This window comes from Alexandromys fortis, unplaced genomic scaffold, assembly GCF_014885135.2.
Source record: "Alexandromys fortis isolate MF-2015 unplaced genomic scaffold, M_Fortis_MF-2015_v1.1 scaffold_72, whole genome shotgun sequence".
NCBI lineage: Eukaryota > Metazoa > Chordata > Mammalia > Rodentia > Cricetidae > Alexandromys > Alexandromys fortis.
The window spans coordinates 466046-489919 of record NW_026067969.1 but is presented as its reverse complement, the minus strand read 5'-3'; the positions used below and the strand labels follow the sequence as shown (position 1 = coordinate 489919).

Sequence of the window (23874 nt, the reverse complement as noted above, 5' to 3'; positions counted from 1 at the left end):
CTTCCAAGAGAAGCCCTGTCCCTCCGTCTCCCCGACTCTGTCTGGGCATGGGCACAGTGCCAACTGTCAGGAGAACAGTGAGGCCACACACTCGAAGCTCAGAGATCCTTGATGCCACTTAGATAAGCCTCTCTCAGAGACACTGTTGCCTCCGCAATTCCCAACACCCCTACCTTCCTGAGGCCACTCTCCTAGGGCAGAAAGAACTATCCCAATTTCCCTGGCCCTGGGATTACGGGCGTGTCAGTGAAGCAAGGGTGCTGACCAGTACTGAGGGCTGGGGGCGGGGTGACCATTCCGACTGAGTCCATGTTGGTGAAGTCCCAGCTCAGCTCTCTGTGCCTAGCACACAGATGTGCTGAGGTGCCGAATGAGGACGTAGCTCCAGCCGCCAGTGGAAGATATGGGGCCGGCAACCCCTGGGGACTTCGACACCCTGCAGTATCCCAGTGTGGGAGGATCCTCCATCACTCTGTGGTATTCAGCAACTGGACACTTAGGGAGACCACACAGTCCGGACACGCCCTAGACCTCTTGTCCGCTTCCTGGGTCTCCACAGTGGTCATCTCCGTGAGAACACAATAGGAGCCCAGGGAACCCTTAATATTACATCATACAACCCAGAGGGCAATGCATGAGCGAAGAGTAGAAGTGATCCTCCGACTACCTACGAACGGACGGTTCTGCGAAGTGGTCACGTGATGTTGCCCGACCGGCCACGTCTGTCATGTGACCTGCGTCACATGACTGCCGGCACCCGTCTCAGAATCAGGCATGAGCTTCCAGCCTTGTGTCTCTGTGAACCATGGGGTCCTTTCCTGGGTCCTGGTCCTGCTGCTGGCACTGGGGCTGCGCAACCTCCAAGTCAGAGGTGAGTGTTACTGGCCGCCCACCCTCCTCACCCTCCTGGGTCCCTGATGATCCCTGCCAGTTCCTGAGCCTCTGCACCCGCCCTCAGCTGACGGAGTTCTAGACCCCGACTTTAAGGAGAACTATTTTGAGCAATACATGGATCATTTCAACTTTGAGAGTTTCGGCAACAAAACCTTTGGACAGCGGTTCCTGATGTCAGGTTAGTGTTGTCCTCACGGCAAGTCTTCTGCTGGCTTGTCTCTGCTCTCACGGAAACTCACTTCCCACAGATAAGTTCTGGAAGTCGGGCGAGGGGCCCATTTTCTTCTACACCGGGAATGAAGGGGACATCTGGACCTTCGCTAACAACTCTGGTTTCATGGTGGAACTGGCGGCACAGCAGGGGGCCCTGCTTGTCTTCGCTGAGCACGTGGGTATCTGGAAGTTTCCCGGCAGTCCCTGGGCTGAAGGAGGTGGGGGAGTGCAGAGGCAGCGGTTAGCCATCCTTAGCCATCCCTTCCTGCTTCCCGCAGCGGTACTACGGGAAATCGCTTCCATTCGGTGTGCACTCCACACAGCGTGGATATATGCAGCTGCTGACCGTGGAGCAGGCACTGGCTGACTTTGCTGTGCTGCTCCAGGCCCTGCGGCAAGATCTTGGGGTCCCGGATGCTCCTGTCGTAGCCTTCGGAGGGAGGTGGGTCCTTGATTTACCTTCAGGACACACAATTCTGACCCACAGCCAAGCTGAAGGAACCCTACTCCTACCCTTCCCTGATGCCCACGTTGTACCTGGCAACACCCTATATAAGACGGGCCAAACATGTCTCATGCTCTCCACTCCTCTGCCCAGCCCGTGTCCTCAGTCCTTAACTTCTCACGTGGCAGGACTGGGTCTAGTTTTACCTCCTCCTCAACTGGACCTCAGAGACTATGTTGTCCACACTAATGGGACAATCCCCATTCTCCAGTAAAGGTTATATCTGTATTGGCCCTGGGGTCAGAATGGGTAGGCCTAAAAGGTTCAAATCCTTCCACACTGTGCAGAATTCTGAGCAGGGAAAGACCAAGGGGAGGAGAAAAGGTCCAGCCCAGGAACCTCAGCCTGGAGGATGGGGTGAGGCTGCTGGCTTGGGCACGCAGGCACTTTCCAAGACATAATCCTGTGCTCTGTCCTCAGTTATGGGGGGATGCTGAGCGCCTACATGAGGATGAAGTATCCCCATCTGGTGGTGGGGGCACTGGCAGCCAGTGCTCCTGTGGTAGCTGTTGCAGGCCTTGGTGACTCCTACCAATTCTTCCAAGACGTCACAGCGGTGAGTGAGGGTTCCTGGGTACCTCAGGCTAGTGCAGGTATGGCTGCAGCAGTAGCAACCATGGTCTTGTCTCCAGGACTTCTATGACCAGAGTCCCAAGTGCGCCCAGGCTGTGCGGGATGCCTTCCAGCAGATCAAGGACTTGTTCCTCCAGGGAGGTGAGGAGGTCCTTCTCTGCCTGCTGCCCGCTTTGAGTACTCATTCTTGTCTTTCACATTTGCCAGCAGTTTCCTCAGCCTCCTCTCCTGGCCTCTCTCTTCCCAGCTTATGACACCATCAGGCAGAATTTTGGTACCTGCCAATTGCTTTCCAGCCCGAAGGACCTGACCCAGCTCTTTGGGTTTGCTCGGAATGCATTTACCATGCTCGCCATGATGGACTACCCATACCCTACTGACTTCCTTGGAAATCTTCCTGCCAATCCTGTCAAGGTGAGGTGGCTCTCCCTAGGTGCAGGTCCCAGTGCTGGCCTGGCCCAAGAGTCTTGTAGCACCTGCTTTGGCACCATCAGATACTAGTCTGTCGTAGCCATGTAGGCTAGCAGCCCTGACCCACATTCTGGGACCAGGGAAGGTCAAGCTGGGCAAGGGGCCTCTGCTGAGATATTCTGCTGCCCTTCTCCTCTAGGTGGGCTGTGAACGGCTGCTGAAAGAGAACCAGAGGATCATGGGCCTACGAGCACTGACAGGTTGGTCTACTCCTTGGCCTTCATGGGCCAAGGTAGAGAGACCCTAACAGCAAGAGCTGAGTAGGAAAAGCCCCAGAGCCCTGACCTGGGGCTTGGTCTGGTAGGCGGAGATGTAGAAGGGGACTGGGTTCAGCTTTTGAAAGGACATTGTATTTGTAGCTGGGCAGAGGCTCAAGTGGGTAGCATGACTTCCTCTCAGAGGAGCACACTCCAGTTGCCTGAGACTTTTGCAATCCCCAGTCACAAAGCCTGCGTGCCTGTCCTGCCCTGCTGTGGGTCAGGGTGCTGGGAGTGAGGCAGGTATCTATCAGCCGTTCAAGAGGCTGCTGGCACACGCTCCACGGACCTCAGTGCTTCCTGCCGAGGCACACCTACCTTCGCCTTCCTTCCAAGGTGGGTGGGAAGCGGCCTGAGCATGTAGTGTCCGGCTGTGGGTCCCAGCTTTCCTCCTATCCAGGGCTGGTCTACAACTCCTCTGGAACGGAGCCCTGTTTTGACATCTACCAGCTCTATCAGAGATGTGCTGACCCCACTGGCTGTGGCACTGGCCCTGATGCCAAGGCCTGGGACTACCAGGTTTGTGGACACAGGGGAGCTAAACTGCCAAGTGTAGGGGTGGGGATGGGTGGCTTACCTGCTTTATTTCACTGTGGGCTACCCGCAGGCCTGTACGGAGATCAATCTGACCTTTGACAGCAACAACATGACAGACATGTTCCCCGACATCCCGTTCTCTGAGGAACTCCGCCAGCAATACTGCCTGCACACATGGGGCGTGTGGCCTCGGCGGGACTGGCTGCGAACCAGCTTCTGGGGTGGCGGTAAAGGACTGGGGATTGGGAGCCAGGAAGGGTCCTACCCTCTGTCCTGAGCTGGTTCTGCACCCCCAGATGCAGCTCACAGCTTTAAAGGCCATACTGGATGCCCTGCCACCACTTACTGTGTTACTTTCAGACCTTAAAGCTGCCAGCAACATCATCTTCTCCAACGGTGACTTAGACCCCTGGGCAGGGGGCGGGGTAAGTCCCAACCTGGCAGCAGATGGCCCCATATAGGTACTCTTGGCAACGCTTGGCTGTGTCTGCTGCTGTTCCCACTTTGCCAGACTCCTCAAAGAACCTCTGCCGTTCTAGATTCTCGCTCAGGCTCACTGGGCCACTGCTGCTCTTCTCTCTCTCGAGGGATTCTTTCCCACATCACTAACGCAGCCTAACATCTGGTCCATCAGGTTCCACCGTTCTTTTCCAATGGCACCATCTGAGGCTGCACAGTGAACTCACTATTGCTTTAGCTGCATCCCCCAGACAGTGCCAGGGTGGGAGAGGGACTGCCTACCTGCGGCTCTAAAGCACAGGTCACACATCTCAGATTCCTCCAACAGATTCCCAGCAACCTGAGCACGTCGGTCATTGCCGTCACCATCCAGGGGGGAGCACACCACCTAGACCTCAGGTCAGTGCAGCACAGCCCACCCGCTTCCCTCCTTGATGACTCTGGGCCAGTGGTGGGATGTGGGCTGGATAGGCATGAAGCTCACTCACCTTGTATGCTTGCCACCTGAGTGCCCCCCCCCCGGTCTGTCTTCTTAGAGCATCTAACCCAAAAGACCCTCCATCTGTCGTGGAGGTGCGTAAACTGGAAGCCACCCTCATCCGTGAGTGGGTAGAGGCAGCCAGACTAAAGTGACCGGCAATGCCCTGGTGGCCTGGGCCTGAGAAGCAGCATTCTTCCAGCTAAGGCACAGCAGGACCCAGAGATCTCTTATTTTATGTGAGCAATTGTGACATGACAGCTTGCCTTACATCTGAAGGACCGTCCACAGCGGCCTGCCTACCGTGAACTTCAAGCAAGAGGTACCAAAGCTGGTGGTGGACGGAAGGAACCGAATAAACTTATGGTTGTTGGTTAGATGTTTCCTTGTCTGGCAGGGTCCAGGTGTGGAGGGACGGGGCCCTTGGGATATGCTCTAGACAAAACAGCACAAAGCACACTGCACACAGCCTGCAGAGACCAGTTAGACATTTAATTAATCACAGACTCCAGCTCTCAGGCTTCGTGCTTCAGGGTGAGAGGGAGGGAATCTGCCTTCCCCCCGCCAGCCTCCCTTCCCATGACTGTTCCCATGTCATCTGCTTCAACGTGGCCATCAGTTCGCAGCTTTGTAGACATCTTCAACTTGGTTATTCTGACTCATGGCAACTCTTCAGAGGGCCACAGGGACAGTTGCTGTCCCTTGGTAGTGACCACACCCTCCAAAATACATCTGGGAGATCATGCCAGAGATGGAAAATACATACGGCTGCCCATTCACAAGTCTATGGGGCTCCTGGTCCAGAGGACAACACAGGGAAAGGCCAACATCAACAGGAAGGGATACAGCCCGAAGTGGGGGGCAGCCTCTACACACACGAGTGAGTCCTAAGGATATGTCACCAGGCAGGTCCTTCTTTGTAGACACCTTTGGGATTAGAGCTGGTTTGGGGTACAAGTGATTGACAGGAAGTCCCTAGGGCAACTACTGTGCCTCAGAGGCACAAGGTGGCTGCCACTGAGATGCTCTGAGCTGCAGATGGGGAGAAGGTCAAACCTCCAGATCTTGGGATGCACAGGGAACACAGGCCCAGAGCCTTGAGGTGCCTTAGATTCTGTACAGTTTACCCTACACTGCTGTGTGGAATTACCCTGGTGTTGGATGGGGAACTACCAGCCAAGGCCCAGGGACAGACCACTAACAACAGATCAAAGATAGGGCCTACCTTACCCTCATGTCCATAGGCTCCCACACCAAGGCACAAACATCTGAGAAAGAGAAAGGTACACGCTTCTGCTGGTGTGCCTCCTCCACAATGTACTCCGACCAGCCAGCTGGTGGTCTTCAGACCATTCTGAGAGCACAAACCAAGCATTCTGGCCTATTTACAGAATGCCCCCCAAGTCTGCTCTCCACACTCTTCTGACCTGAAGTGAACAGCAGCTCTAACTCTGGGGGCAGTTACTGCAGTGTTACCCAGAGAACCTGCTGTCCCTTACAGCCAGTCCAGACTTTGCAGTCCACAGATACCACTCCCTCCCCAACACAGGACCATTACAGTGGGACCAAGTCCACGTTCATCTCAGCTGAGAAATCACATTACACCAGGGTATCCTGGAAATAAGACAATTTGCTGTTCTAACCCCTGCCATCCCAGTAGGGTAGCCAGGAGGATCCCTGAGTCCAACCCGTAAACACTAGAGCCACAAGGCCCCTTGAGGTCACAAGGCCCACCAGACCTGTGGGTCAGGACTTGCACAGGCCGTCAGGCCAAGCCTGGCACCTCACTGACTTGGGCTATCACTCTGAACTCAACACAGGCACTGGGGTCCTGAGTGGTCCCAGGAGGTAGTCTTGGGACTACCATGGGGCTGCTTGCAGCCAGCCACTAGGGTCATTTGGGGACAAGAACCAGGAGTCATGACATGAGTTTTCAAGGAACTCAAAGGCTTCTGGTAGACTAGTTAGCCTACATCCCAGAATCCCATACCTGCTAATTTGACTCTCGTTCCCCCCAATATCTTCATGAAAAGCTGAGACAGGAGGGGCCTAGAACTGGGCAGGAACATCACATTTGATGGCTGCCCAAAACTACACGGGCCCTGTGAAGGTCACAGACCCGCTAGGCCCACCTCGGTCTGCCATTGGTCACCAGCCCAGGTGCTATCCTGCTAGGCAGGAGCCCAGATGGGTAGAGGATGGGCTTCTGTGTTGAACACACAGGTGTCCAGGCTGAGCAGCTCCATGTCATCAGAAAACAGCAGGTAGAGGTACTTCAGCGTTTCTCCCAAAAAGAAGCTCTCCATCTTGTCCCTGGGATCAGGCTTCTGGGAATTCTGGACGTTGTTGATGGAAGAATAGCCACCTGAGGGGACCTGCATCAGAGCCAAAGCCACGATGACACACGTTGAGCACAGCTTGGGCCCAATATGAAGCAGTCAAGCTTTAGAAGAACCACTAGCAAGAGGGGTCACCCAGGCTACTTGCTCAACCCCAGCATCTGTGACCCCAGGGTAGACTCAGGGCTAGTGGCCACCTAAGTAATGGCCACAAGGACCTTGTAAAATGTCTACAACCTGAGTGACCAGAAACTGCCTCCAGAAGGGTATGGTCACAGGACACGGCCAGCACCTAGCTTGTTCTACATAACCTAGGGCAGGCACAGGCAAAAAGATGAAGTTGTTGAGGTTTGGGGCCAAGAGCTGGGTATCACAGCTAGACCATGTCTAGTCCCACCACCTTTCCTAACCCTTCCCAATGAGAGGGCAAGGTGAACCGTGAACTCCAGGTGGGGACGGTGGGGTGAGGGCAGTACTCTGGGTCACTGAGCAATATTTCACAAACCATGGGCACCATAGGGCAAGAGAAAGAAACCCTTCTCAGAAAAGCTTGGGTTCTGAGAGTGAGCCCAGAGACACTGGACATCTGTAAGCCTTGAGACAACAGGGCCCCAATGCCACTCAGTTCAGCAAGATGACTACCCTATCAAGGGCGCACACTACTAGGGGACAGCCAACTAAAGGCCCCAGGAAGCTGGCTCCTCCCAACCTGTGCCCCATCAGTCTCCAGTGTGGGTCCTGCCAGAGCCTTGCTGGAACCTAGCTGTGTCTGTCACCAGTCAAGACCACAAAGAGAGAGGTGCCCAACAGCTCACCCGTGTGTACTTATTGAAGCTCTGCAGGATTTCCCAGCCCCAGTCCTGGTACTTGCGGTCCCTTGTGACACGGTACAGATAGAACAGGCTTTCCACGGTCTCCGGCCGCAGCAGGTTGTGCCTGTCAGCTGGCTAGGAGTAGAGCAAGAGGCTCATGGAGTGTCCAGCCCTGCTGGCACCACCCTGCCCAAATGCAGCCCACACCAGGCTCACCTTGACTTCCACATCCTTATGATCTGCCCGAGGGTACATGTTGAAATGTGCAATCTCAGGGCTCAGACCTGTCTCCATCTGTCGGTTCATCTGGTAGCAGGTCTCCATGAGTGACTGAGCCAGATTCATGTGGTCAGCCGGCAGGCCATGATGGACGCCCAAAGCCAGTGTCCCTGGCAGGAAGCACACCAAGTGGTCCTGGAAGCAGAGTGTCACATCTAGACCTGGTTCCACACTGCTTGGCCGCCACCAAGTACACTCAGCCTGATCCAGGGGCAGTGAGGCTGAGCAGTACTTGTCACATGCAGACTCAAGTCCAGGCCAAGTATTTGTGCCAGAGAATCCAGGGGGAAACTCCAGTGCAGGCTCCTGCAGGGGGCCATACTGACTCAGGCCCTCTGGACCCCTTCATCCTACCCACAAATACCTTCAGAGACCTGCTGCACTTCCGGAACCATAAGGAAGGCAGCTGGCCCTGGGAGAGCCTGTGCCTGCTACCACAGGGTATGTGGAGGCTCTGCTTGATGCTATCACATGAATAGGTCAAGCCAGGCAGCAAAGGTCAACCTGTGGCCATGACACATAGCTGCTGATAGCTGATGACCAGATTTCCTTATTACTTCTAACAAAAAAACAAAACAAAACAAAAAACCTAAGGCCTTGGAAGCCACAAAGAAAGTAGTAGCTTCCTAAAGGCTCTGCCAGTCCACACAACTTACCATCTTAGCACTGAAGCGGCCATGGGCAAGTTCTCCCACGAAGGTGAGCATTCCGGGCTGAGAATGCCGTAGCAGGTGTGTCTTTATCCCCTCGATGGCCTTAACATAGTCTTCCAGCAACCTGTGAATATCACAAGTCAGGATACTCGGGGCATGGCCATGTACCATGTGTCCTTAGAGCTACAGGACCAGGAGCTTTGCTCAGTTTGACCCATACATGACCGCGAGACCTGCCCCTCCCTGGGGAGCAGACATTGCACACACGGCCCAAGTCAAAGCTCAGGCCCTTGAGCACCTGCCATGTAGGCACTGATGCTTGCTGAATGGTTCATCCCATTTGGGAAGTAAGTTCACGTAGGGAAGCCAAACCACCCGCACCACTGCTGGCTCCTAGCAATGGACGGGGACAGAAGCTCGGGGCCCTGCATCAAGGCAGTGGGTCAGGCCTCACTGTGTCTCCTTCTTGCCACCCTGGATCCACTGCTTCAGCAGGTACTCATAGTAGCTGTCAGCCCTGGCACCCAAGGTGAACACTCCTGGGTGGGTGAAGAGGCCACTGTTCGTGTTGATGAACATGGGTACCAGCCCGTCCTTCTTCCCAGACAGGGAGTGGATGTGCACTGTCACTTTCTCCACGGCCTCCTGTGGCAGACAAGGGGAGAGTGGGCTTACACCAGTCAATTCTTCCCAAACTTCAGGAAATGGAAGGGGGCACTTCCTGTCCCGTCCCATGAAGCCAGGAATATCCTAACACCACATGAAAGCACCAGCAGGAAGAAAACTAAAACCATATTCTTAACCTCTGAGCCATCTCTCCAGCCCCCTAAACCCAAATTCTTTACCAACATGGAAGCAGAGCTCCTCCACAACTGCTAACAAGGCAGTTTAGAAGCACATTAACCCGGCATGCCTCCTGGCTCAAGAGGTAAGGATGGTTTCAGTGCATGAGAATCATTTAAATGTCACAAAAACCAACAGGATAGCCGGGCAGTGGTGGCGCACGCCTTTAATCCCAGCACTTGGGAGGCAGAGGCAGGCGGATCTCTGTGAGTTCGAGGCCAGCCTGGACTACAAGAGCTAGTTCCAGGACAGGAACCAAAAGCTACAGAGAAACCCTGTCTCAAAAATCCAAAAAAAAAAAAAAAAAAGAAAAAAAAGAAAAACCAACAGGATGATCTCAATTCATTAAACAGTATCAGAACAACCAATGCACGACTGAGATCTTACCTCAAACATACATACAAATGACAAACAAAAACCCCAAACTATTAGAAGAAAATCAATTCTTTCTTTTCCTGATAAAAATATTCAACAGCCAGGCAGTGGTGGCTCACGCCTCTACTCCCAGCACTTGGGAGGTAGAGACAGATGGATCTCTGTGAGTTCAAGGCCAGTCTGGTCTACCAAGTGAGTTCCAGGGAAAGACAGGAACCCCAACAATTGCAGCAACACAGCAGAAGCTAAATGGAAAAAGCCACCAGGAGATGGCAGAGTATGGATTCTCAACACATCAGTCCCTTGCACATACCCCTTCATAGAGACAGACAGCAGACTGGAGCTGTCAGGGGCTGGGAATGGAAACACAGAGTCTTTGATTGGCACAAGTTTCCATTCCACAAGATGAGGAGGCTATTAATAGCTGCTTTTATGTAACAGACATATTGAGAACCAACGAGAATCAATCAGATGGCCCAGCAGGTAAAGCCACTTGCCATGCAATGTGGACCTGAGCTTGATCCTTGGAACCCTGGAACCCACGTATATAAAGTTAGAAAGACAGAGACAGTAGCTGTCCTCTGACCTCTACACATGCACCATAGTAAGTACTCACATACATACAAATAATAATAAAAAAACAATGGCCAGGTGGTGGTGCACCCCTTTAATTCCAGCATTTGGGAGACAGAGGCAGATGGATCACTGTGAATTTGAGGACAGCCTGGTCTGAGCGAGTTCCAGGACAGCCAGGACTGTTACACAGAGAAACTCTGGGAGAAAAAGGAAAATGAAATTCACACACACAACAATTACACTTGTGAGAAGCACTCCTATCCAGGGATATGTCTACCTAGAACCTGCCCATCCTGTCTGAAATTGTTTTGTTTTGTTTTTGTCCCTTACATTTTATTTTTATTTTGTGCCACTTGCAAGCCTGGGACACACAGAGGCCAAAAGTGGGTGTCAGATCCCTGGAACTGGAGTTACAGAGAAAAGAGCTGGATGTGGTGACTCACATCTTTAAACCCAGTACTCTGGAGGCAGACACAGTTGGACTCTATGAGTTCCAGACTAGCTTGGTTTTTTGTTGTTCTTTTCTCCCCCCAAGATAGGGTTTCACCGCAGTTTTAGAGCCTGTCCTGGAACTAGCTCTTGTAGACCAGGCTGGCCTTGAATTCACAAAGATGCTGGGATTAAAGGCCTGCACCACCACAGCCCAGCCTAGCTTGGTTTATATACTGAGTTTTAAGCAATCCAGAATGATACAGAGAAACTATACTCAAATCAAACAAACAAATAACAAGAAAGGTACAAAACAGAGGGCTGTGAGTCATCACGTGGTTTCTAGGTATTGAACCTGGGACCTCAGCAAGAGCAGAAGTGCTCTTAACTACAGAGCCATCTCTCTAGCCCCTACCTGGAATTTCTTATTTCCGGTGAGACGAGAGAGCTCCCGGAACTCCAGCTGAATGCTTGTCACTTCTGCCACTGTGCTGTCTGATGTCCACTGGGGCGAGTGGGCAAACCCAGTGCCAATGTTGACATCAGAGTACGGAATCTTGGAGGGTGTGGTGAAGGCAGGCATTAGCCGCTTTCCGAAATCTTCCTAACACGAAGCACAACAGAGATGCAAGTGTGAGAGCTTTTCCCGTCACCCATCTGCACCCAAGCGGAGAAACACAGTCTGGTGGCTTGCTAACACCCATCACACGGCAAAACTAGGCTAAGCACCAGCACCGAGGGACTGCCCTACACACAGCAACAAAGCATGTGGCAGCTCATACACACCAATGCAGAAGAAAACCAAATGCACTGGAAGAGGAAACTGGAAATAAATCCTCCACATTCCCACATCAAGTTACAGGAACCCTCGTCCAGGAATACTCACGGCTTTTCTCAGGAAGAGACTGTCCCCTGAGAGGTGGTAGGTGCTCAGCAGGCCCCCTAAGATGCGGATGGTACTCTCAAACAGGTTGACATCGACATTTTTCTTAAAGTCTAATTTCTCTGACACCCAATTCCTTGCTTCCTTAAATTCTGTGTAATGGAAGGGTAAAAGCAAAGGAATAAATGTATAAATCTGTCATTCTATGGCCTGCAGTCCTAGCACTGGGAGGCTGAGCAGGACGAATGCCCAAGCTCAAGGACAGGGCTACATTTTACCTTCTGGGCTATATACCAAGACCCTGTTTTTATTTTATTTATTTCTACGTATGTGAGTGTTGTGTTGGCATATATGTCTGTGCACCATGTGTGTGCGATGCCTGCAGAGATGAGAAGACAGTGTCAGATTCCCTCTGGAAATGAGGTTACAGGTGGGTGGTGGGAACTAAACCTGTGCTCTAAGCCAGTGCACTTAACCACTGAGCCATCTCTTCCATCTCCCAAGATGTTGTTTTAAAATATATTTTGAGACTTTATTTTTGTGTACAGATGTTTTACTTGCATGAATGTTTGTGTATGAAATGTGTGCATCAGATCCTCTGAAACTGAAGTTACAGACAGTTGTTAGCTGCTATGTGGGTACTGGAAACAGAACCTGGTCCTTTGGAAGATAAGCCAATGTTCTTTCTTAACCACTGAGCCATCTTTCTATCTCCAAGACATTTTTTAAAGCCAAAACAAAAACAAACAAACACACTAGCCAGGCATGGTATAGCATACCATGGAGGTAGGTATCTTCAGCTATACATGTAGTTCAAGGTCAGCCTAGGCTACCTGAGACCTGTCTTAACAAACAGGGTAGGTGAGATGGTTTGTTACCCACTTACAACCAAGTCTAACGACCTAGGTTCAATCCCGGGAATCCACATGGTGGAAAACCACCAACTCCCGTGAGTTGGCGCCTGATCTATACATGTGTGCCATAATACACACAGGTGCCCACACAGAAGCACACAAAAACAATACATTTAACAAACATTCCCAAACAAAAGGCCCTCTCATGGAGCATCTCTGATAAGTGTAAACAGTCCCCAGCAGACACTCTGACATGAGGAGCGCATGAGCGACTCACTGTTGGCCATACACACAGGCAAAATACCAATGAACATAAAATAAAAATAATAAATTATGAAAAATATAAATCTTTTAAAATAAAAACAATTCTCAACTAGAAATGATTGAGGACCCACACTACCAAATTAAATGGGATCTGCATAACCCGGAGGACGTCTTGGAGTTACAGGGCCAAGGCGTCCTTACTGCAGCAGAGCAGACTGAATGAGAGCCGAGGCCACCCTTGGCTCCTCAGGAGGTCAGAGACAGCTGCTCTGTGTGAGTGGCTGAATGAAAACTGGGCTCTGAACACACCAAGCACACACCTTCTGTACCCAGGACAGGAGAAAACCAAAGTCCAATGGAGTAGCCTCTGTGGCCCACACGGAGCCCTGACATACTGCTCTGCCTTATGTGTCACACACGGAAACAAAGAGTCATTACCTTTCTTCAAACCCAAAATCCACATGGTATCCAAGGCATCGATCAGGGTGAGGCCCAGGCCAAACCACTCACTGAAAGTTTTGGACACAGGCTTCAGTTCATCATGGCCCCAAGCAAACTTTCGGTAACCTTTCCAAGCATGGAGAAAGGCCTCAATCACCCCCTTCTGGCGCTCATTCGGGGGACCTAGAGAGAAGAACACACAAGTGGTAGGGAACAGTCCTGCTCTTGGGGCAGGCAGGGGTCAAAGACCAGCTGTGACCCCTCAGTTACAGTACTGAGATGGACTGGTATAAAATGGGCAGAGTGAGTTATAGTGAGGCAGTGATGGCCGAGGCCAGAGCACAGCACACATGTAGTCCTCTGCAGACTACATGCAGTGGCACTAGGACCTCAGGGCCCTCTCTGTTCATGGGGAACAGGGAAGCATTCCTATGGTCCACTACCATAAAGCAGAGCCCTTTGAAGCAGATGGTGAATGCAGAGCCTGGCCACCAGAGTGTGCGATGTGAACTTAGGAGTACGTAGGAACCAGCAATTGGGCACTGTGGCATATACACCCTAGGTGCGCACACACACACACATTATCCAACCAGATGGGATTCCAGAGTCCCATGGGGACAGGGCAGGTGCAGATACACCAGTACCTATATGGCCTCACCTCATGGGGAGCTTTCTCTTCCCAAACTAGGCAGCACATAGCAGTCTGTAGGGTGCTACACCACACGCCTATTCCCACCAGGTTCTAAGGTTCCTGTTGACGGACATGGCTTGACCCTACCGCTGTTAACACAGTGGTCTCTATGTGCCCCAACAAGTGGTACCAGGACTCAGAGGTTCAGCTTCCTGTAAGCAGGCTCTTGCAGGACTAGCCAGAGCCTCAGTTTCTATATGTACAATGGAGCTATACAGACATCTCTTACAGCAAAGAACACTGGAACAGAAACAGGCTAGCTACACTATGAGAATGGAAATGGGCTAGCACACACAGAGCTCTTAGCACAAGGCTGGGACCAAGCAGATCTCCATAAATGATGTTACAATCCCAGTGGCCCACAGACCTGTTCAAAGACCTGTTAGGTCTAGAAATAAGTTGAAACAAGTTGACACATCAAAGCACACTTGTGTGTCTCTTATTTTCTTTTCTTTTCCTTTTTTTTGGTTTTTCTAGACAGGGTTTCTCTGTGTTGTTTTGTTGCCTGCCCTGGAACTAGCTCTTGTAGACCAGGCTGGCCTCGAACTCACAGAGATCCACCTGCCTCTGCCTCCTGAGTGCTGGGATTAAAGGTGTGCACCACCAATGCCTGGCTATCTCATATTTTCTTAAAAATTTATTATGTGGGCTGGAGAGATGGGTCAGGGGTTAAGAGCACTGACTGTTCTTCCAGAGGTCCTGAGTTCAATTCCCAGCAACCACATGGTGGCTCATAACCATCTGTAATGAGACCTGATACCCTCTTCTGGCATGCAGACAGAATAGGCAGCAGAACCACTACATACATAATAAATAATAAATCTTAAAAAAAGTTTAAAAATTATGTATTTTTTTTAGGCATGAGTACTCTGTCTACACACATGCTTGAATGTTCGAAGAGGGCATCAGATCCCATTATAGAGAGCTGTGGACCACCATGTGGTTTCTGGAAATTGAACTCAGGACCTGTAAAAGAGCAGTAAGTGCTCTTAATCATTGAGCCAATATTTTTTTTTTTTTTTTTTTGGAGACAGGGTCTCTCTGTGTAACAGCCCTAGCTATCCTAGGACCTGCTTTGTAGACCTGGCTGGTCACAAACTTAAGAGATCTCCCTACCTCTGCCTCCCAAGGGCTGGGACCATTCCCAGCTTCTTTAACAAGGCATTTATTTTTATTGATGCCCAGGTGGTGATGGTGCAAGCCTTTAATCCCAGCATTCTGAGTTCAAGGCCAGCCTGGTCTATAGAACAAGTTCCAAGACAGCCAAAGCAACACAGAGAAACCCTGTCAATAAAAAAAAAAAATTAAAAAAAAGATTTTATTCAATCTTTATCATTAAAATGTGTGACTTTAATCTTGTGTATCTTCTTACACTAAGGCACAACCTGGCCCAGGAGCAGAATGGCAAAGTTGGACTTCTCAAACACAGCATCCTCTCTGATAGCTCAGTGCTCAGGCAAAAAATCAGGGGAACTAAGAAGCCACAGACAGTCACAGGGCCGCACAAAGTATGTGGACCGAGCAAGGGTGCTGAAGGGGGAGCTGCGCAGGGATCGGGATGTAGAGTAACAACTGCCAGGCTCTTAGGCACAGCTCTGGTGAGGAAAGGGGGCAAGAAAACTCACCTGGCTTTTTCCACATCCTAGGTGCCAGAAAAGGAGGTTTGGTGGAGGCTTCAGCTCTTTTTGAAGGGAGTTCAGTAGCCTGTTCAGGCTCAATCACTGCTCCCCGCCAGCTTGGGGGGAGCAGGGAAAAAGCAGTCAGCTAGATCAACCAGTTGATGTTACACCCTCCAAACCCACAATGTGCCCAGGACAAGGCCTGCTCCACTGTGGGAGCACAACACGGAGTGACAGGAAAACAACCAACTAACCCTGACACACACCCATCTGGAACATGGCTTCCTAGGTACAGTCATCTGAATGTGGACAATTCCAGGGCTGTATAAGGGAGAGTCTAGATCAGAGATCTAAGCTAAGGGAGCTCCTGAGATCTGTAGAAAATACAAGGAGCAACCCTGGGGACGGATGCAGTGGCCAGAGGTTGAAGCTGCTATGGTATAAATAAACTGAATACACCCAAAGAGAAACCAGATGGGTGCAGGAGTCAGGGTGGCTGCCTAGACTGGCACTGTCTCTGCTCATGGATATGACATCTGTAGAGTCCCTCTAGGGTTCTGTCCGACGATAAGACACCAGGAACAGGCAGAGGTTTGCCATATGACACCTGGTTGAGTGTGGACTCAAAGGTTTTCTTTTTTGTTGCTGCTATAGTATATTTGTTTTTCTGTCTGTCTTAATTTTTATGTGTATTGAACATTTCCCTGTATGTATGCATTTGTACCACGTGTGTACCTGGTGCCCTCAGATGTCAGAGGAAGAAGTCAGATTCCCTGAAACTGTAGTTATGGATTGCTCTGAGTCACTATGTGGATGCTGGGAACTGAACCTGGGTCCTTTTCAAAAACCAGTGTTCTTAAGTTCTATTCCATCTCCCCAGCCCCCCCCTTTTTTTTTGAGTAGCCTTGGCTGACACCTGGAACTTGCTACGTAGACACACCAGGTCTTGAACTCACAAATAGTCACCAGCCTTTACCTCCCAAGTGCTGGGATTAAAGGTGCATGCTACCATGCTTGGCTTTTTTCTTTTCTTTTCTTTTTTTTGAGGCAGGGTTTTACTGTATCATTGACTATCCTGGAACTCACTCTGTGGCCTCAAACTTACAGAGATCCACCTGCCTCTGCTTCCCAAGTGCTGGGATTAAAGGCGTGCGCCACCACCTGGCTTCTTTATTTTTTATAATATAGAATGCTTCACAGATTTGTATGCCATGCTTATATAAGGGGTATGCTAGTCTTCTCTGTCACTTCAAAAGATCTCTTCAACAACCTGAGCAGAATTGGACCCAGGCTCAGCTACTACCCACCTCTCCATTCCTCTGTCTTTAAGAGTACTATAATCAATACCGAACTGAATCAGATGCTGGCTGTGGAAGCAAATCCTTTCCTCCTGCAAACATGATCAAGAGCTTCTCCAAACCGCTATTCTCCCTAGGGCTTTTCTAGGCTGCTACTTCCATCCTGTCTCCTTATGTGCTCGTGGATCTAAGACCTCAGGTTGCACATCCTCAGGACAGCTCCTCAGGCTCAGAGGTTAGGGTACACCTCCTGGGAGAGCTGCACCTGATATTTTCAAGGGTGACACTGAGCAGGAAGTGAAGCTGAAGGCCTTCTAGGACTGAGGCGCTGGCTGACAAGTGCCAGCCCAGTCCAGGGAACCAGGCCACGTCCTCTCCTTCTGCTTACTGCCAGGTCACAGGTGGCTAGAAAAGGAAGTACCTGTCACCAGTTGTCACCCCACAGCCACCTGCCACAGAAAAAGACCGAGTCTCACTTTCCTCTTCCCGCCATTCCTCTGGACCTTCTACCCTCACACGCCTTAAAATAGCCCTGCTCTCAGACCATGTGGCTCTGAAGCTGACTATATCATAAAACTTACTGAAGCCATCTTTAGAACAGTCTGTTTAAATGGGAAATATGACATGGACAAAATGAACTCTCATTAAAATAAAACCAGACAGGCTGGCATCAGACACTGCAAATTCAGACCCGTCTCCTGCTCGTACCTGATGACGGTCCTCTGTGTGTTTTCCTCCTGCTGGGCATCCCCCAGGGCTGTCTCCTTCTCCTTAGCATCATCCTGGGTTTCCTCCTTGGAGACTGTGTTGGGGGGTCTGATCTGCAGGTGGGGAGGGCCCCTCCGGAAATGCCTTTGCTGCTTCTAAACCAATATCAGAGTTACATGTGAAAATACATCACCTGTCATGGCCTGGGCTTCTCTATATGCAGACGTGTATTCATACCCAGAGAGGACAGTGTGCTGCTGTGTTCTACTAAAGCCTTGGGGAACTGGCTGCACTTTTTAGCTGTCTGCAGGTTTGAAAGATGAGCTGCTTAGGAACTTGGTGAAATAGCAAATGGCTAATGCAGGCCTGGATACAGAGCTGAGAGCCCTGGTGGGAACAGCTGAAAACTGAAACAGTCCTAGAGGGATAAGAATGACAAAGATAAAGACACTGTGGGTAGCAGCCAGGGTTACTCACTCCATCTGAGAAAGTGCAAAAAGCCTTTGGTTCTCACAAATCAAAGGGCTGCAAATAGCTGGGCAGTGGTGGCACATGCCTTTAATCCCAGCACTCGGGAGGCAGAGGCCAGCCTGGTCTACAGAGTTCCAGGACAGCCAGAGCTGTTACACAGAGAAACCCTGTCTCGAAAAATAAATTTTAAAAAAAAGAAGGAAGAAAAAAAAATGTGGGGTGGGGGGACCTATAAATGATGGAGTTGGTCCCCACTGCCACCCTCCCATCAGAGCAGTCCTAACAACAGGACAGTGTACTTCCCAGACTCATTCTGTGCTCCACAGCATCAGGCACAGAAATTTACCCTTAGCTTTATTTATATCCTCAATAAATGATTTGGAAAATTACATTTATTACATTACATACATACATGCAATGGATGACCCAGCTGTAAGAATTTACATGACAGAAGATACTAAAACTCAGGATGAAAATGCACACAACACAGACCTAATTCCGGTACTCCAGAAGCAGGCTACTCTCTAAGTTCAAGGCCAGCTTGCTTTACAGATCCCATTCCAGGACAGGCAGGGGTGTCCTGGGATAATCCTTCTGTACACTGTGAACATGCTTCCCTCTCACTGGTTAATAATACAGCTGAATTGGCCCATAGCCAGGCAGAAAAGATAGGCGTAAAAGCCAAATGGAGACACAGGGAGAAAGAAGGGTGGAGTCGGGAGAGATATGAGCCAGCCACCAGAGGAACAAGACATGCTAGAGAACAGGAAAGCCACAAAACCACATGGCAAAGTGCAGATTAACAGAAATGGGTTAACATAAGTTCTAAGAACTAATAATTATTATTAATATTAATAAAATAATCAGTAATGATAAACCTGAACTATAGGCCAAACATTCTGTAATTAATATAAATTTTTGTACGATTATTTGGGACTGGGCAGTTGGAACAAAAGGAAAGGTCTGCCTCCGTTTATACAGGGCTACACAAGAAACCCTGTCTGGAAAAACTAACTATATAAATAAGTAAATAAATCCACATGACACCTAATCCCCAACTGTACTCAAATATGTATATCCAATTAAATCTACTAAAGTACATCAAATATTTAAAAAATTGCCTTAAGTAGGGTGATAATGAATGCCTTCCATTCTACCTGTCTTATCGGCATTCCAATCCTTCTTTCACACTGAAATCAGAGTATAAACCTCCCTTCCGGGAAAAGTCAGGCTGAGCACATGACAAAGTCCATAAAGCTGCTCAGGGCAGCACACTGAACGACTGGAAAAAAAACTTAGGATACTTATCTCTTGCATTTGGCAACATTACCACTTACAGGAAAATCCCAAGCAGGAAAGTATCCACCCGATGGAAACATTCCATCTGCAGGGAAGCTCCCTAAGCAGGAAGCCCCTGAAACTGACCAGATTCTCTAGGCTCCTCTCTACCAGAGGAAGAAATGAAAGCTGAGAGTTCCTCTCAGAGGAGCTGAGCTGCAATGAAGACCCTCAGGGAAGGCAAGCTGCAAAGACCCGGTCCAGAGCACCTGCCTGAAAGCAGCAACAGCCAGCAGCTGCTGGGAAGAGATGAGACCAACTGCAGCACCTGGAAAGGACGCTCTCCAACCTGCTGAGCTGCCTGCAGGCTGTGCAGTGTGCTCCAGGGTCCCGGCTTATGTGAGCTGTCACTCATGCTGGGGTGGGCTTTGGTGATGCAGCTGTCTTTGGATCATTTCTTCACCTGTAAGTAACCCTCCCCCATAGTCCTGTAAGTAACCCTAGTAAAAGGCACTGGACTTTGGTAGCATCTGTACTTTGGTCTATCGCAGGATCCCTATCTGGGGTGAGTTGACGTGTGCTGCATCTCCCGAAAAACACAAGGAAACTGGAAGCATCACCACCATGTGCACAGACCTGTCTAGAAGCAAGTCTGTCACTCAAAAGCTGAATCAACAATCCTACAGGGGCAGCATGCTGATTGTCCTTTTTCAAACTCTACCCACTCCCTATATGGCCTGACCAAGGGGCTTGCCAACACAGACTTGGTCTACTCTCCTGTCCTTTCTAGTGAGTATCCAGCAACTTAGTAACGACAAGCTTTCTGAAGACAAAACGTACAACACTCCCTGTTCAGAATGAAGGTACCCCCAAATTCACCAGGATGACAACGCCATGCTTGGATCCCTAGCCAATATGTGTCTATGTCTCAATTCAGGACCTAGTACTGGAAAAGCAATTCCCTAGAGAGGCGTTAGCAGGGGCTTCCTGTTTGTGTGACAGCCTACAAGGATATGAAACCTCCACCTGTGCCCAGGACTCCACCCACAGAGAAGTTGAAGTTTTACAACATCTGCTATGTGATAGAGAAAAAAAGCAACTGACAGCCAAAGGTTTCGGGGTGTAGATGAACCCAACTGCTGTGGGCAACTGTCCCAGCTCTCAGGAAACCTAGGTCCGGGCCATCTCTATCACAGATCAGCTCTCAGCAACTGGCTCTCTTGTTGCTTCTGAACTACCTCTAGGCTCCACGCCCCATAATCCTAAACTTCTCAGAGTGGATACCCCAGGATGGGGCTCGGCTGTTCCTAAAACCTCTCCTAGACAAATTATGCTGCCTCTACCCAGGACGCCCCAGACATGACTGACAGGTGATTCTAATACCACCCACCCACAATGTCTCCATACTGCCTCCGAGGTACACACAGCAGTCAGATGGAGCACCTCAGTGTTCTACTGGCTCCTGCTAATTTCTCGCTGTCCCTCTGCATGGGGACCCTCACTCTATCCCCACACCATGACCTAACTGACAGCACCTTCTCCACTGTGAAGCATCTCCACCTGAGCATGGCTCTACTCCCTCTTCAGATCTTCCGAGGGCACCGGCCACACCCCTCAGGCACCACCAGCACCACAACTTTACAAAGGTCTATCTCCTTCAGCCTTGCTCTGCCCACCCAGATAGAAGTGGGGGCTTCTTGAACGTTTCCCCAGATGGCTCCAGCTCTCAGCACTCTCCCATGTGCCAGTTGTCTGATACTGCCCTTCCTATCAGCTTCTGTGGTTCCTCCAAAGGGAAAAGTCTCTTTCCTCTTAAGTAGGCAGTCAGCACCTAACACTGGAACTGGACCACGGTGCTATGCAAAGAAACTGAAGCAAGTATCCTCCCTTTCTTTCCCCAGCTTTATACAGACAGCCTCAATTGAGCCTTCAGCCTCTTTGAGGCACTGTCAACCTGCAAGGCTCCAGAGCAGACCCTAGCGGCAACTCTGCACAGCCTTTACTGGAAATACCTGAGGGACTATGGCCGGAAACTCTTCTGGTTTAGCGCCTTCCTTCTGAGGAGCTGGTAGGACAGGTGGGACTACTTCCGGCTTCATCTTCTGCTCTTCTGCAGGAGTGCCACTCAGTCCTGTAGAAGAAAATCTTTTACCTTAAGGCCCAGATAGGCTCACAAAGAGGTGCCTAAACACGTGTCATTTGTTTTAGGCCAGTGAGATCTACTAGAAGCTACTGAATTCAAGAAAGTCCAGAGGAATCAAATCTGATATACATTTACATACATACATATATACACACACACAAACATATATTTTTTACTGAAAGGAGGGTTTTATGTAGCCCAGGCTAGCCTCAAAGTCCTGATCCTTCTGCCTCTACTTCCCAAGTGCTGGGACTACAGTCAGGCTGAATCAGTTCCTTTTCAAGCATTTGGCAGAGTGTGTCCTTAAGCACAATACGCAAATACCCAAACACATCAATTTCATGTTGTCTATACTGGAAAGAAGAGCATGGTGGTAAACAGCTTCATCTGCGCAATTTGCAGCACTGTTTGGGTCTCCAAGAGCGGCAACCCTAGCGAATCCCAGAAGAGATCCTCAGCATCCTCTCTGGAAATCTGTTGGTCTTTGGCAAACACACTGTAACAAGTGGTAGGAACACTTCCTGTGAGTGGTGCTGGTGCTCTTGACTGACATTCTCTGACAGAGAGAGGAGCACTGCTGGCACCAAATACCTGAAGAGCGACCTACAGTCAGCTGCACAGCCAGGTGGCCGTAATGACCCCCACTTCCACCTCTTGCTCATCTGACGACACATATGCCTCCTGGTACTGTCTCAACCGGACTGCTAGAATGTATCTGACCTCAGCCTGCACCCTCCACGTCCCTAACCACTGGTATTTCCGATACCTTTCCACTGGTCAGCTGCCTGAAGATAAGACAAGAATCCACAGATAATCAGAAAGCCGAGGAGGACGAGAATCACGTTCCGCTGTAACCTTGAAAGTTGCTTCCATTTCTGAGGGAGAGCCAGAAATGACACTTGTCACAGATTCGGAGGACAGCAACTCAGAAAGAACCTGCGGCATGTCCATACTTAAGGGAAGTTCCCTGTCAGCAAAGTTTACATGGCTGGGGTGACAGGGCACACTAGCTTATACGTGGCAACAGCTGTACACCATCTGTTTAGCTGAACATGCAATTGAGAAAAACTCCTGAAATCCCCATGCCCTGGCCCGGGCGTTGAACGAACCATGCATCTGACCATACATGCTGGACCCGTGCCCCTCAGCCAAGGACCACCAGAAACACCTGGCATTAGGCAGGGGACCCAACAACACCGGGACTCAAGCTGCGAGAACCAGACGCGGCAGGGGAACTTCTACAAGCTGGAAGAGATCCGGACGCCAAGGTCCAGGTTCCGGTAGGACGCTACCCACCGCAGGACGTCCCTGTCCGGACCCCGCCTCACCCTCCAGCATGAGCGCCGCCGCCGGCTCTTGCTGTTGTCGTAGCTCTCGCCCAGGCTCAGTGTCACCGAGATGAAGTCCCGGTGAGGCGCCGGCGGCGGCGGTGGGTACATGACTGCGAAGCTGGCCCAAGAGACCTCGCTTGCTGGAGGCGTCAGGAAGCCCAAGACTGAGAAAGACCGCGGGCTGCCATAGCGAAGGCGTCCACACCCCGCCCATCGCCCTAGACACCAGTACGCACGCGCCGCGTCTTGGGGTTCATTGCGCAAGCGCACGACCCTACTCTAATCACGGCGCAGGCGTACAGCCTTGACTTGGTATTTCCTTGTGAGTCGCTTGCGTCAGGACGCCCGCCCCCGCGCCGTTTGACGTAATTTCATCGCGCCTTACGTCACTGACTTGCGTCCTCCTGGGCGGGCGTAGGCGTCCTGCGGCCTCCTTGCTGGGGGCGGACCAGCTACAGCATGGAGGTGTGGTCCTGGTCGTGGTTCTGCCTCCCTTGAGATGAGGCCGTCCGGGCCTGAAGGATTCTCGGGCTTGGTCTGGGGGAGCGAGGTCCGGCATCCGCCCGGCGGAGCTGAAACGGAGAACTCCCGGCCGAGGGGACGAGCGGCCCTGCTGAGGCCGAGGCCTGGCCTGACTCACCGTTCCGAGCGCTGGCTCTTTCTTTCTCCTCGCTGCGACCTTTTTTCTGACCATTCCACTCCAAGCCCTATGGACTTGGCTACGTGTGTACGACTGCACTGTGCGGTGCGCGGGGTTCCCTCGATTAAAACACCCCAAACGCCAAAACTGCCCACTGTCCAGTGGCTGAAGCTGCGGCTGCCCTGCAGCTCAGCTGTGACATCTTTGGGTGTGTGGAGGGTTCCCTGCTCAGTGAGCATTTGACTTGCAGGAGACCCTACTGATCCCGTGCCCCTCTCCCTACTTTAGGACCTTGCTGGTCTCTATCTGGCAATTGCAGCAGTGCCCTCAAAATGTAGGTTCTTGAAATCACGGGTAGATGGTGCGATGTTTTGGAGGTCTGCATGCTTCCTAAAATTAAGATGGCGTTCTGGAGCCAGGTCTGCACATTCTCATGTGCTGCCAATGCTCGAGACCATGAAATGGCATTTGGAATCCCAAAGGGCTAGTTAGAGCTCAAACTTAAAGAGTGAATCTTGAGAGAAAATAGGAAGGAGGAGGGTTTTGTCGCTGACGCCCCC

At 50.8% G+C, this 23874-nt stretch overlaps 2 protein-coding genes across 3 annotated transcripts; one reads left to right on the top strand and one right to left on the bottom strand.

The window, feature by feature from the left end:
* The first annotated feature begins 704 nt into the window (after positions 1 to 704).
* Positions 705 to 4764, top strand: Dpp7 (dipeptidyl peptidase 7). The gene is made up of 13 exons (XM_050155294.1): positions 705 to 871; positions 959 to 1072; positions 1143 to 1282; positions 1386 to 1549; positions 2033 to 2168; positions 2245 to 2326; positions 2433 to 2599; positions 2796 to 2856; positions 3314 to 3432; positions 3521 to 3677; positions 3811 to 3875; positions 4238 to 4308; positions 4446 to 4764. The coding sequence occupies exons 1-13, from the start codon at positions 775 to 777 to the stop codon at positions 4540 to 4542; spliced, it is 1470 nt and encodes a 489-aa protein (XP_050011251.1). The 5' UTR covers positions 705 to 774; the 3' UTR covers positions 4543 to 4764.
* Positions 4765 to 4858: 94 nt separating this feature from the next.
* On the bottom strand, positions 4859 to 22903 carry Man1b1 (mannosidase alpha class 1B member 1). Of its 2 annotated transcripts, none has more exons than XM_050155028.1 (13): positions 22672 to 22903; positions 22110 to 22218; positions 21213 to 21331; positions 17452 to 17606; positions 15452 to 15561; positions 13133 to 13318; positions 11580 to 11728; positions 11109 to 11297; positions 8925 to 9115; positions 8474 to 8594; positions 7755 to 7952; positions 7542 to 7669; positions 4859 to 6762 (listed from the first exon to the last, which is right to left on the bottom strand). In XM_050155028.1, exons 1-13 carry the CDS (start codon positions 22780 to 22782, stop codon positions 6663 to 6665), a joined length of 1866 nt encoding a protein of 621 aa, XP_050010985.1. In that variant the 5' UTR covers positions 22783 to 22903; the 3' UTR covers positions 4859 to 6662. The 2 variants fall into 2 exon arrangements, with proteins under 2 accessions (XP_050010985.1, XP_050010984.1); XM_050155027.1 differs by having other exon boundaries at positions 7542 to 7673; positions 22672 to 22902.
* Between the last annotated feature and the right edge of the window lie 971 nt (positions 22904 to 23874).

Bases quoted from the DNA above. Each gene is read 5' to 3' on its own strand.
- Dpp7 (XM_050155294.1), top strand. From the start codon at position 775: ATGAGCTTCCAGCCTTGTGTCTCTGTGAACCATGGGGTCCTTTCCTGG. The intron at 1,073-1,142 runs GTTAGTGTTGTC...CACTTCCCACAG, and splicing joins ACAGCGGTTCCTGATGTCAG to ATAAGTTCTGGAAGTCGGGC. The intron at 1,550-2,032 runs GTGGGTCCTTGA...CTCTGTCCTCAG, and splicing joins GTCGTAGCCTTCGGAGGGAG to TTATGGGGGGATGCTGAGCG.
- Man1b1 (XM_050155027.1), bottom strand. From the start codon at position 22,782: ATGTACCCACCGCCGCCGCCGGCGCCTCACCGGGACTTCATCTCGGTG. The intron at 17,607-21,212 runs GTATTTCCAGTA...ATATTGGTTTAG, and splicing joins TTCCGGCCATAGTCCCTCAG to AAGCAGCAAAGGCATTTCCG. The intron at 7,953-8,473 runs GTAAGTTGTGTG...CTCTGCTTCCAG, and splicing joins GCCGCTTCAGTGCTAAGATG to GACCACTTGGTGTGCTTCCT.